Source organism: Calypte anna, chromosome 22, assembly GCF_003957555.1.
Source record: "Calypte anna isolate BGI_N300 chromosome 22, bCalAnn1_v1.p, whole genome shotgun sequence".
Taxonomy (NCBI): Eukaryota; Metazoa; Chordata; class Aves; order Apodiformes; family Trochilidae; genus Calypte; species Calypte anna.
This window is the reverse complement of record NC_044267.1, coordinates 4,809,990-4,822,941: the sequence shown is the minus strand read 5'-3', so window position 1 is coordinate 4,822,941 and position 12,952 is coordinate 4,809,990. Positions and strand designations below refer to the sequence as shown.

At 45.3% G+C, this 12,952-nt stretch overlaps 1 protein-coding gene across 4 annotated transcripts in view; it reads right to left on the bottom strand.

Annotated features, from left to right (window-relative positions):
* Positions 1 to 592: 592 nt before the first annotated feature.
* Positions 593 to 12,952, bottom strand: part of GFPT1 (glutamine--fructose-6-phosphate transaminase 1) — a 37,381-nt gene continuing 25,021 nt past the window's right edge. Inside the window, exons 18-20 of one of the 4 annotated variants that reach the window (XM_030463972.1) lie at positions 12,190 to 12,357; positions 11,712 to 11,873; positions 593 to 966 (exon numbers count right to left, since the gene is read on the bottom strand). In XM_030463972.1, coding sequence (XP_030319832.1) covers positions 937 to 966; positions 11,712 to 11,873; positions 12,190 to 12,357 — 360 coding nt within the window. In that variant the 3' untranslated portion in view covers positions 593 to 936. Of the gene's footprint in view, positions 967 to 6,912; positions 11,104 to 11,711; positions 11,874 to 12,189; positions 12,358 to 12,952 lie in introns of those variants that run through there. The other 3 variants (XM_030463974.1, XM_030463973.1, XM_030463970.1) reach the window with 3 other exon arrangements.

Sequence of the window (12,952 nt, the reverse complement as noted above, 5' to 3'; positions counted from 1 at the left end):
GTCACTTCCCAGCTGTGTCCTCAGCCTGGCTGAGATGGAAGGTTCCCACCCAGACCAGGAGATGTCCCTGACACTCCAGCCCCACTGTGTTAACACCAAGCCTCCACTCCTCTGTGCCCTGTACTGTTTTTCTGTAGTTTTCTAATCTAATCATATGGAAGGCAATAGGGTTTTTTCCACTCCCTGGAGCTTGCCATAGACATTTCAGCAGGTTTTGGGGTTTGGGGTTTTTTTGGCTAGTGGTTCTTATCTGTGTAGGACTGGTGTGTTAAACAGAAAAAAATCAGATGGATGGCTGTCCAAAAATCATAATGAGGACTAAAGGTCCAACTTCCATGTGCTGTCTGTGTATAAAGACACATCCTCACCACGCTAGCAGGCAGGCTAGAAATCCAAGTCATAGCTACACAGACTTAAGCCATCAAAACTGTCACTGAACAGGGTAAGAAGGGGGAGTGGGTGAGGAGTCATGAACTTGGTTTGTTTCTTAGGCTGTAGAAGCCAAGAAAGGAGGAAAGCATCCAAGAAAAGACAACCTGGCATCTCCAAAGCAGAATGCTCTGCTTTTGGCATTTACTTTAAAAATTAAGACGTTTTTGGAGACTTTTTTTATTGCTTAAAACCTAACCCAAGGGAAGAAACGCAGTGCTAAATGCAACCAGCAAGTAGTGTTACTTATGACTGTCACTCATCTGGAAGTTTTTTCTGTGCTTTAATCAGTGCAAACCACTCAAATATGGGGCTGCCAGGCTGTGCTGGGCAGGATAGACAGGACCTGTCTGCTGTTCATTGCTGCCACGAAGGGTCCTGAGGTAGAGAAGGCAAAGCCCAGGGACATGGTTTGGGCTGCCTGCACCTCATCCTTCTGGGTCCTGGAGGCTGTGGGACTGCTCGGGAAGGCGAGAAGCTCAGGCAGCGGCGAAGCGGGAGTGGAGTTCAGTCTCTGGAGGTGGTAATTCTGTCCACCTGCAAAAAGGAAAAAAAAACCCAGAGATCTGAGTGTCGGCTTCTGCCATGTCAGCTCTGGGCTTGGACAATGGAGGACTTTGTGTATGCAGGATAACAATCCAGGCTTGGTGGGATTACTCACTGTAACAGAGATACTGTAGGAGAACTTGGCGTGATGGGGGGGTTAATCCTTGCTCCCAAGGGATGTGTGTGATGTAGTGTAGCTCTGCTTCTCTTTCTTGCCTATTAATGACTACTGAGGCTAATCCTACCTCCTCTGCACCTCTGGGACTGCAGTGGGTGTTTGCAAACAGCTCTGCAGCCCTGGAAGGGAGTTGGGTGTTTGTGAATCAAGAGATTGTATTTTGGGGACCCTTAAGATACAGTTACAGCTGAAACATGCTTGGCAGGATGGGAATTGGGTCCTTTGCTGCAAGTCCAACACAAACTGGTCTGGTCTTGGCTGCTGTTTCTTTGTGAAACAACCTTGCACCGAGCCTCTGGTAAAGGTGGGAAGGAACCAGGAGTCAGGGGTATGAACTCCTGAACTCCCACACATCTGGGGGAAGGCAGGACCCCACAGTGTAATCAGCAGTGTCAGCTACGGGCTCTGTGCCAGGCTGGGTTTTGCTTTGAAAATGCCTGTGGTTCAGGCAGGACCCCTGATTTTGGGCTTTTCTACCTGCTTCCATTCTGGGAAGTAGCATCCACCCAGGCTATGTGATCTTAGGAGCGGCTGTAGTTCTTCCTCTACTTATTCCATAGAATAAATGGCAGATATTTCCCCTTGGAACAGGACTTTATAAAGTGCTTTCCATAGTCACTGAAACAAGCAGAAAATGCCAAAGACCACAACATTCCCAGGCTGGTGAGCCCTTTTCCCAGCTGAACATTTCCCTCTTGTTTCCATGGTGTTAAAGCCGAGGTCTCACTGCAGTTCTCTTTTTTTTTTCCCTCTCCCACACTAATAGCAACCACCCCCATCTACTCAAGAACAATTTTTCTCAGAGCTGCCACCACTGTACCTCCAGTTATCCACAGCCCCCTAGCTGCTGACCTGCTAGAAACCAGCTGGTCACATCCAGCTACCCAGCTGGTGCGTTCAGTGGAAGACAGATACAAAATAAATTACTTGCTTTATTGCTTTTCCATTTAGGCATTGGCCATGATACTGTTTAGACGTGGGGTAACCCAGATGGGAGGGTTAAAGTCTTGAGGCACAGAATGCTTCTTGGAGAGATGCAATCAATTCTAAGCTGCAGCAGGTTTAGGAGTTGGTCTGAGCTCTTTGTCCCTCCTGCCCTCCTCACCAGTGGCACCTCCCACTGCACAAGGTGGCATCAAGTGACTGAAGTCACTTCATTTCTAGATCATGAAGGAAACGAACAGACTAAAAATCCCTTCCCAAGCCCAGCTGCTCCACTTGCAAGCAGGTGCCTTTCTGGGTGAGCTCATGGCAGCCTCCAGGCCCACTTGCTCCCTGCCTTACTTGGATGTGGTCCTGCGGGGACAGTCCTTGAGGCAATTAATGCATCCTACATTTAAAGCCCTGTCGTGAGCCTTTCCTGAAGGCTGTCTGCCAGTTATGCTAAGGGAGATGATGTGGCTGTTCTGTGGGATCAAGCTGAACTGATGGAAAGGAGTGGGGTGAGGACTGCTGTTAACCATCAGTGAGAGGCAGTTACATATTTGCTGGGTCACAGAAACCTGTAACTCCTTACAGTGTGATCCTGTAGGACTTTTTCCTGTGTGTGTAATTCCCAGCTTTGTGCAATTCTGAAATCCCTCCAAAATTCCACTTGATGATGGCTGGCAGTACAGGCTTGATGTTAGGGTATAAAGGAGGTCACCCTCTGAACATGACTGTCCTGTGTTGGCATGGAGCATGTGTGTGTTGGGTTGCCCCAAAGATAACCAGTTGGGTCTGTCTGGATAGAAGAGAATTTAAATTTTCAGTGGTGTTTCTGGGTAGGCTTAGAAAGACACATCTTCCTGAGGAGAAGAGATGCTGTAAAAAATGAGGGGAAGGGATGTGAGTGGCTGCCACAGATTACAGCAGAGCAGTCCAGCTGGAGACCACGGGGACCATTCTGTCTGTTGTGGTCATGCTCTTCCACAGGTCTCATGGTGGGACTGCAAGTGCTGGAGAGGAGGTTCTGCAGCTCAAGCTGAGTTTTCCCAGCACAGGCCATACATTGGTAGCCCTGAAGTGTGCCTTGGGTGATGGAATCAACTTCCAGGCATATCCCTGAGGTTTGCTGATGTGGTGTAAGCCATTCTGTGCAGGCTGGCAGTGTCTTGTCTAATATTGGGGCCTACAAAGCCCTGCTTGTGAGCTTGAGGAAGGTTTGTTCAGCTGGGATCAGAAAGGAGGAGCCAATGTCTCCTTCCTAGCAATGACTCACTGGTGTGAGTGTGGCCACTGGAGCAGGGAGGCTGCCAGCAGGGAGGTTTTACTGCATCCCATGCAGGTTTGCTGATTTCTCCTCTTAGCAGGAGCTGCAGCACCACTTCGGTACAACCAAGGTGCAGGGGTTGCCTGTGCAGGGTATTTTTCTGCTTAATAAGGCCTTTAGGCACACTACAAATGATCTGGTCAGGGCCACCATGCTGCCACCTGCCCTGCATGTGGTCAGAATCTATTTCCTGCTGCACGGGAGCCCTTGGGAGCCCAATTGGCTCTGAGCTGAAGTGGGATTGTGAGAGTCTCCAGCACGTCTGGGCTCAGGGCTGCTTTTGGGATCCTGCTTTACAGTAATGCTGCTGCTCCCTGTCCAAACACAGGCTAGCAGCTTGTTTGTTTAAACTGGTTTCCATAGGAATTCATAAGAACCATGGGAACATATTTTATTTGACCTAAACAATAAAGAATGAGACTGGGGAGGGAGGAAGGAAGGAGTCCCATCAGATCGGATCTGATTTGTGGGGTTGATTTGTCTCTTAGGCTGGGTAATCTCTTCAGCACTGAATGGACCATCTTGGCAAGACAGCTTGCTTTTTTCCTTCTCCCTTGTTTTTTTCAAATGCCAGCAGTTGATTCCAGTCAGCCGAGAAATGGACAGAAATAGTCAGAAATAGCCTCTCTTTAAGCACACAGCGCAGCTTTTGGGTCAGGCTTGGAAGGCTCTCTCCTCTCATGGGTGAAATGCACAAAGCTGTGCAGAGCCATCTGGGGTGCTGTTAATCCTCTGAGGCCAAGGTTGGGGTGGCCCCAGGGGCAGTGTGGGCAGAGCTGTAGCAGAGATGGGAGATGAAGCCAAGCTGTTGCAGCGTGTTGCTTGTTGGACACCCCAAGCTGTGGGAGCTGGTTAACATGGAGAGCTGGAAACGTGGCAAGCCAGAAATAGATGTAATAGCAGCAAGGAGATGCTGGAGAAGCAGCCAAGCAAGGAGGGTGTGTGGGCAATGGGGAAGGCAGCCAGGATGCGCCACTGAGATGAATTTCCATCCCTCTGCAGCATTTTTTAATGTTTCACAGGCAGACCAGTCAGCTGTCTCTAGAGATAAGGCCACCGAATCCTCCTCATTAATGCTAAGAGGTGCTGCTACAGCACTGCACAGTTATGCTGGGAAGCTTGTGAAGCTAAGGACACACCACCCCAATGGGTCAGGATGCCCACTCCGTGGCTGTGTGCTGCCCTGAATCTTTGTGCTCTGCACTGCTGGTTTCTACAAGGAGGGGGCAGCTCGTTCACTTTGTGGATCTTCCCACCAGCACAGTGAGAGTGGCTGTTTGCTTTCTTAGGTGGAAAAAATTAGAAAATAGCTCTTACCACTTTCTGGGGTGGTGCAGGGAACAATCACTTTTCTCAGACTAAGAAGTTGGGGTTATGAGCAGACCTGGGCAGACCAGGTGAATCTGTAGGAATGGCTCTGTGGCTATTCTGTTTCTGTGACACAATGCCCTGGTAACTGGGCATCAATTTTAGAAGCAAAACGTCCCCTCCTTCTTCTGCAGTATGGACAGCAGAAATATTGCAGTGTAATGTTCTCGTTTCTAGCTTGATCATGTACAGAAAGGGTCTGGGGCAAGAGTTCCTATTTGGGCAACTGCTTCCCCACTGAATGTCTTACAGTGACCCAAGAAGTGGGTTTTTCTTTTTGCAGGTGGCATTCCTGTGATCCCAGGTGTTACCTGGGGGTTTTTCTGTGCAAGCAGTTACTGTATGGGGCTATGGGTGTGCTCTGCAGTGGTGAAACACTGTTTACCAGAGAGCAAGAGGAGAATAAGGTGGTGAATCAACACCATTTCCTGTGACAGAGCAAGGGTGAGCACTGCTTTAGAGCAGAAAAGGTAGATACAGGTAAATTAAAGAAGCTGGCATGAATGTCTTACAGTTAGCAGCTTGAGGCTCAGCACTGGAGCTGTGCTGGAGGCCCACGTGCTGGAAGAGTGTGAAGATAAATGTCAGGAAGCAGGTTGCTCTGCTTTGGAGCAGACAGTCTATTATTATAATTTATTCAAACCAAATGCATATACACTTCTGTGAATCTCACTTAGCTTCTGGGATCTTATTTGTCTTCAAATGCCATATGGTATGAGACCAGCTCTGTGTGGAAGTGTTTCTGTATAAAGGGTCTGCAGGTTCTTTGCTCACTGCTTTTTAGCCACATCAAGATTTAAGAAAAGGGCTTCCTTGCTAAGGATGCTGGCTGTGTCCTTTTCCATTCGTTTTCTCACTGCCATTTTTATTAGCTTAAATTAAATGTGAAGTATGATGGGTGTGCTCAGATGGCCCAGATGGAAAAACAAGCAAATGAGAACCTTGGCAGTTACCTGCTACAGTTCCCTTGCTCTCCAGAGCATAGCACTTGGCATCTGTTAAAGAACTGGGGGTCCCCTGCCCCCTCCCCAGTGTGCCTGGAAATGCATCCAGCCCCGTGGCAGCAGCTGAGGAGCAGCTCTGCTCTCTGCTCTGTCACTGAGCAGGGAGAGTCTCATACTGCAGCCCTGGCCTCACTTGGGGCAGATCCTGCACACAGACAGTTTTCCATGCCTATTTATTGTGATATTCCCTGCTCCTCTACTGGCCTGAGCAGATGTGACCAACAGCTCTGACCATGGAAGCCAAAAGCTTGGAGCAGTTTGACCCAGTTTTGTTTTGGATTGCAATACAAATTAGACCTGCTGTTTATTTTTGCAGATCCAAGCAAACAAAAGTGGAATGTTGTGCTCCCAACATCTGTGTAGGCACCAACCTTTATTGTGTACCAAGGACATATTGGAAGTTTCAAAGCACTTTGTTTCAAACACTACCACTGTCTCACTGTACAGGGAAGGTATCTGTGAGAAGTGCAAGTCCAAGCTGCTCACTTTATCTAGGAAAAATAAATCATCGTGTTTGATATTCTTCCCCCGGAGAGGTGAGGATCCCTGAGGAAATTAATTCATGAATGGCTCTGACTGGAGGAGGGGTGGGATTTCAGCCAGGCTTTTGTCATTGTGGGTTTTGCTTACAAAGTTATCCAAGCATTTTTTAGACATGAACAATCCCTGAGCCCCCAGCTGTTGTCTTACAGGAATGTGCACGGAATTGTACTATCTCAGCATCTGTCTTGTAGTTCTCCACTGCTAAGTTTGCAAAGCAGCCTGTCTGCATGTTACCCAAACAGGTTTCTTTTCCAAAAATAAAACTGTGAGTAATATTCACTAAGCCCAGGTCATGTATGGGCTGTGCTGAGAGCGATTTTGATTCATCTGGTGATATAAAAATGGTAGTTAAATGAGAATTAAGGTACAGAATCTAATATTAAACAGTTCAAAGGGATATCTTTGTGGGCTTTAGTGGCAAAATTATGGTTAGGAAATATTTTCTATCTCAGACATCAAAAAAAGCCTGTCTGGCTAGGAGAGAGGCAAGTTAAGCCCTACATTTTCCTGCTTTATATATACATACATATATATTATATATATTGTATATATACACTGCCCTTAACTTTCATAGGGAAATGGATTTAACTAAAGACCAGTAATTCAGTTTGTTTAATGTCGGGCACTTGATTTTATTCAAAGGGTGAGATACAAAAAAGTAAGCAGAAAGACAAAACCCAAATTATAAAACACTACAGACAAAAGAAAGACATCTTCTGCGTACAGCACACAAGAGGAAACAAGATACAGACTGGTCCCCACAAGCCAGCTGGATATGTACAGGCGAGGCAAACAGATCTAGAAGGGAAGGGACGGTGCTATTTGCCACTTCAAATGCCTATTTACAGAAACTGAATTAAAGGCAAATAGTTTTCCTTTTATTCAAGCCAAATACTTTGTTTCTTCTTCCTGTTTCTGATGTAGAGGAGGAACTCCGTGCTTTGAGGCAAGTTTGGTACATTCAGGTAGGACCTAAAATCAGCCACAGCTAAACACTGATGTGCTACTTCAGGCACTGCACTTCAGTCCCTCCCTCCATCCCACACCTAACTCGGGGCACCAAGGACTGCTAGTGACAGCTAGAGAGGAGAAAAGCCTCAGCCTGGTGGTATTCATTATGCCTTTAGATGTTGTAAGCTGCATCTTAACCCAGCCTGGTGTGTCCAGGATAGTCCTAAGGCTCCTCCCTGAGCAGAGTTGTGCTCCACATCCTGTCCATGAGCTCCCTCCCACTTGAGTCAGAAATGGCCTCTGTGGAACTCTTCCAGCACAGAAGGGTTGAGACTTCAAACATGGGTGTCAAGGCAGCTTTCTGGCTAGGAGGGCATCCCCATGTCAGTGGCGGGGAATTACCTTGGTCAGTAAGAGCATGCTAATAAGGAGATGGCATTTGTCACATCATTGCTGCACCTTCCAAGGACACAGCTCCCCAAGCATTGGTGTGGGCTCTTTGTAAGGATATGCACACAGACATTGCTCACTCATCCAAAAACTTCAGAAAAGAGCTGTCTGTAGCCTTTCTCTAGCAGAGCTAGGAAGCAAAACCTTTCTGACCAAAGTATATTTAATGTACAACCTAATTTCCTATGGTGTGTGGAATAACTTTAGTAGTCGTGTGGAATTTCTCTGAGGTCTGTTGGGCAGAAACAACGTGAGCTGAGCCTGAAGTTCTCTGGTAATTAAAAAATCCTAAGACCTGTGGGTGTATGCTTGCTTTTAAAAACCTCTGTAGACACAGATGAGGAAAACAGTTCCTTAAATCAAAATAAATTCTGAAAAACATATGCAGCAATAGGCAGCTGCTATTCCAAAGGGCAAAGGCCTTTATCTGTATTTACCTGTGGCTCAATTTTAGTGACAGGGTGACTGAATTTTTTTAACACCTCAGTTAGGAAGGAGGGAATTTTACTGGCTCAGTAAGCAAAACATTCATTTTGGAGAGCAGAAGACTGACTGGCTGTTAATAAATATCACAAGACATTCTAAAAGTTTTCTAAGGAAAAGAGAAGCATCATCTGTTCATCAAAATGCAACACATCTAGACAAAATGAGGTAAGGAAAGCTAAGAAGAGTCCTTTATACATTCTCACTTCACACAGGCATGGCAATTAACAACAGTGAGATGCTTAACAGATTCCCTACCATGCTCATCAGAGAAATTCTTCATAGCAAGTATGCTCCACAGCATTCTTTGATATTAAGCACTACAACATCCAGCAGCATAGCTGCAAGTAGCAACTAACCCTCTGTTTTGGCAGGCTCTTTGACACAGGCAGTTTGCTGGCAACTTGCAGAATTGCAGGGGGGGAAATGCTACCTTTACTTCTGTCATGAGTTGTAATGCCTTAAATTACAAAGACTAAGGATTTGTCTATCACAGCATAAAACCAAATAGCTCAGCAATATCTGTACAGTTACACCCAATATGAGAGTGTCAGACATATTTTTTTTTACTTAGACTCCTGTTCTTTGGTCCTCTGTATACAACTTCCTTTCATAAATATTTGACAGCCTGCAGTACTGAACTTTTACAGAACAGCAACTTGTGTCTTACCAGGGATAGGAGACAATCATCTGCACAAGGCTAGATAAAAGCAATGCTTGCTGCTCTTCTTCTGAACAGTACAGGAGAAAAAAAAAACCTCTTGAAATAATTCTCTTCTAGGGCTCTTTCACATTAGCTCCCACACTGATGAGCACATAGAGTGAACCAGCAAGTCCTTGGGGTGTGGGGATGGGGAGGGAATATGGGGGGGAGCCCTGACTTGGTTACTGGGTTCCAGCCCTCTGGGTGAGAGGTTTGCACAGTTTCTGTTCTTTTAAACAAGGTGAGTGGGAGGAGGGTGAAGAGAAGCTGTCCTCAAGTTGTTAGCATGGAGTATGTGTTGTTTTTTCCTTAAGGATAAGTGCTGTCTTCAAATGAAGCCAGGAAGTCTCCTGGTTGTGCTTAGGCAGAGGCACATAACTGTTAAGAGTTAGTGCCTGATGAGCAAATGCTGTCTAAATCAACTGGAGTATTTACTACTTTGTTCTTAAACAGACACTGGCAGCACAATGCATTCATGAATTAACAGTCTGAATATGATGTATTAATATATGTACATAGATTGGTTTTGAGAAGCTGTTTCCAGGCAAGCAGCATTTCACAATAAAACTAAGTCTGGAGCTGCTACTGCATTGATCTAAGTTACTGTGATTTTTATATAAAGTGGAATCACTACAGGCATAGGCTTTGGAAACACCTCAGTCTGAGCAGCTGTCAGCCTGGAGTGCTGATGCTGAACAGGAGTCACCCTGTGCAGGGAGAGATGGGTTTTCAAGGGTACTGCATTTGTTAGAGCAGTTCTTTGGGGGCAGTGAGGGACCTGGGATATTCACCAGCACTTGGCAAGCATTTCTTTACCCCTTGGAGTAGTTTTTTCTTTTTATGGTGTGTGTGTAAAGCTAATTCAAAACCCATCAAGCTAGTAGGAAATTCACCTTTTTCTGCAGTAGGAAATGTAGAGCTTACTGCCCTTTGAGAAAGTCAGTGTTACGTCTTCAAGGTGTATTTTCTAATTTCTGATTCTCTGCAAGCTTGTTACAAAACTATTGCCAAAGTATATATTTCTGTCATGTTTATCGAGGCTTTTTTTATCCCCTCTAATTCTAAACCAGCTGAATTTGACACAAGTCACACACAAACTGCTCCTAAATAAACCAGAAGCCATGCTTTTAGTAAGAGATTTTGGCTAATGTAGCCTCAGCAAGGCAGCATGAGTGCTGTCTCTCTGCCAGAGAGATACAAGGTCAAAGCTTTCTCCTACACATTCAGACTAGTAAGTGATCTGCAGCAGCATAAAGCTGGTTCCATGGGATGTGTTTGCAGTGTTCATTTCAAGAGGAAAAATCCTCAGCATGGGAAGGCTTCTACTCAGTTTTAAAAACAGCAACAAAACACCAGCACGAGCTGAGCACTGGTCCTGTCCCTCTCTTCTCCCCCACTTTGGTCAGCATCCACACCGAGTCAGCCACTGCTTCCACTGACACTCAAGGCATGAGTTCACTGTCTGTGTGGGCACAACTACAGGCTTATGCTGGTGTTTACACAGTGTGTTGTGGCCCACCGAGTCTATGAGATTGTCACTTGCTATGTATTTGGCATAGATAAAATCCTTCTGAAGCAACATTATTTTCTTAGCACTTTTATCCTGCATCAAAAGTTTAGGAGGTTGTGACGAGTCAGCTGAACTCCCTGTTGTACATAAGGCAGAAGTTGACCCCCCAAAATGCTTGTTTACAGTTTTGTTCACTGTTAAAATATCTGTAAAAGTATGACCAGTAACAGCTCTTGTTCGAGTTGCATGTTCTGGTGTCGTGCTTCACTGCCTGAGAGCATGACAGGAAATTCATTCAATGGTTTCTCATCTACAACTGGAATGAGCCACATTGGATAAGGAACAATGACTGTATCATAAAGTAAAGTGGAGGGCCCCTTACCTAGAAGACTCAGTAATCTTTAAAGAAAACCATTTAACATCTTTTGTGGAAATCTGCTGTTCAGAAAAACCCAAAGCTATTGACATAGCATGTGGAATCAATTTGACAATCACTACTGTAATGGAATTACGGTGATCTTATACACAAACAATGATTTACCAAAATAAGATTTACCTAGGGGGCTTTAAAATCAAGTTATTTTGGTACCAAAAAGAGTCTTTCATTTAATTCCCCTTTGCCCCTATGATTCAGATGATCTTTCACTCTACAGTTACGGACTTGGCCAGATTTCTTGGAAAATCAACCTGCAGAGAGGGAGGAGAAAGAACACGCTTGTGAGTATTTAAGCACTTTCTTTTTTTGTGTATAGCTCTGTAATGTGTGGAACGTTCTGTGTTCAAATTGAAAACAACTGAACATATCTTCATGTTAATTTAGGCTAATTGGCACAGAAGTTCATAAACTTCAGTTGTTACCACTCCTCTAACAAGAGCTAAGGAGTTAATCCCTTTAGCCTACATTGTTACAGTGCTTGAGTGAAAAAACCTAGAGGCCAGTGTCTGTATTAAGATCAAATACCTCACACAAACAAACTTTGGTTGTCAAAATCCTCCTGTGGATTGTTACCTTCCTTCTAGCTTCCTACCAGCTCTCCAGAAACTGTCTACTGGTACCAGAAAACAGACACACATCCAAATTTAAACTGCACAAGACTCAGCCAAGTGTACAAGACTGCCTTGTTCTGTTCACATGAAGCTTCTCTGGTTGCCAGGTCTGCCACTGAACCTGGTCCTTCCAGTAGCTCAAGCAGTTACACAGACAACCCCCACAGACTCCCAACATCACCCAGTGCATCTTTTCCAGATCTACAGACAGCAAAGAGGAGTGCAGAAGGAAGGAATGCTGTACTTACATCATATCCCCTGAGAACTGCAAGGTGGAAAGCCAGAAGCTGAAGGGGGATAACACTCAGGATCCCCTGCAGACAGTCCACTGAGTGGGGAACTTTGATTGTTCTCTTATTGTTCTTAATTGTCTCAATGTCTTCCTTATCACAAATCACAACAGGTCGCCCCTGTAGGGAAAGGAAAAGTTGAAGAAAAAGAGGTCAAGGAGATTTTCTCACTTTCAGTTAGAGCATCAGTGGCAACAATGTTTTACTTAATTTATAACAGAACAGCTCAGCATCCCTGTAGCATATTTTAAAGGGTGAACAAATCACAATAGGACTCTGCAACCTGCTGCAAAAATTGCAATTGAAATTCCCAGAGTATCTCCTGAATTCACATTTAAGGCAGTGACAATAAAGCAAATAGTTTGGGTGCTCTGTAAACTGCATTTTTATCAGCAGCACCATTTCTGCTGTGCTGTGAGCTTTGCCAGGTACTTACCTGCCGTGCAATCACCTGCTGGAGAGCATTCTGGCACTTGGCATAGGTGTGGTCTCTCATGATGATCATGATCACAGGCATGAGTTTGTCCACCAGGGCGAGAGGGCCATGCTTCAGCTCACCTGCCAATATCCCTTCAGAGTGCATGTAGGTAATTTCTTTAATTTTCTAAATAGGGGGAAAAGTAATTCATAAAGCTTTGGGCAAAATTTCAATTATTTTTTTTTAACCATCTTTGTGGCTTCCTCCACTTTGTTTATAACTCTGTATAAATGTGTTCTGGCTCTCCTCAGATCCAATATGTAGACAAGGCAGCCTGAAAACCTCGATCAAAGTTGTGCATCTGGGCTGAGCTGCTTGCAGGCCATCCACACATCTGTTGTTCTCACAGCAAACCCACCCCAAACCTCATGGTTTGCCATCAGCCAACGTATCCATCATCAGCCTTGAACTGGGCAGTTTCTTTTGCACGTGGGTGCAGCCACCTTCTCAAAGGCAGGAACTGCCCTAAAGAGGTTTTACAAAGCACATGCTCAGTTTTGGATGCTGAGCATTCCTGGCAGTGCCACCCCAACAGTTCAAAGAACTGACTTACTAGGGTGCCCACAGTTAGCCTGTCACAGCCCAATTGGCCTGTCACAGTAAAGCATTCCCAGCTTCCAAAGGGATATGGAAAATCCCTTTCAACCCACTACAGCCTGTGGTTGCTACATGACTTGGGCCGCTTCAAGCATCAGTCCCAACATGGAGAGTTTTAGCTACA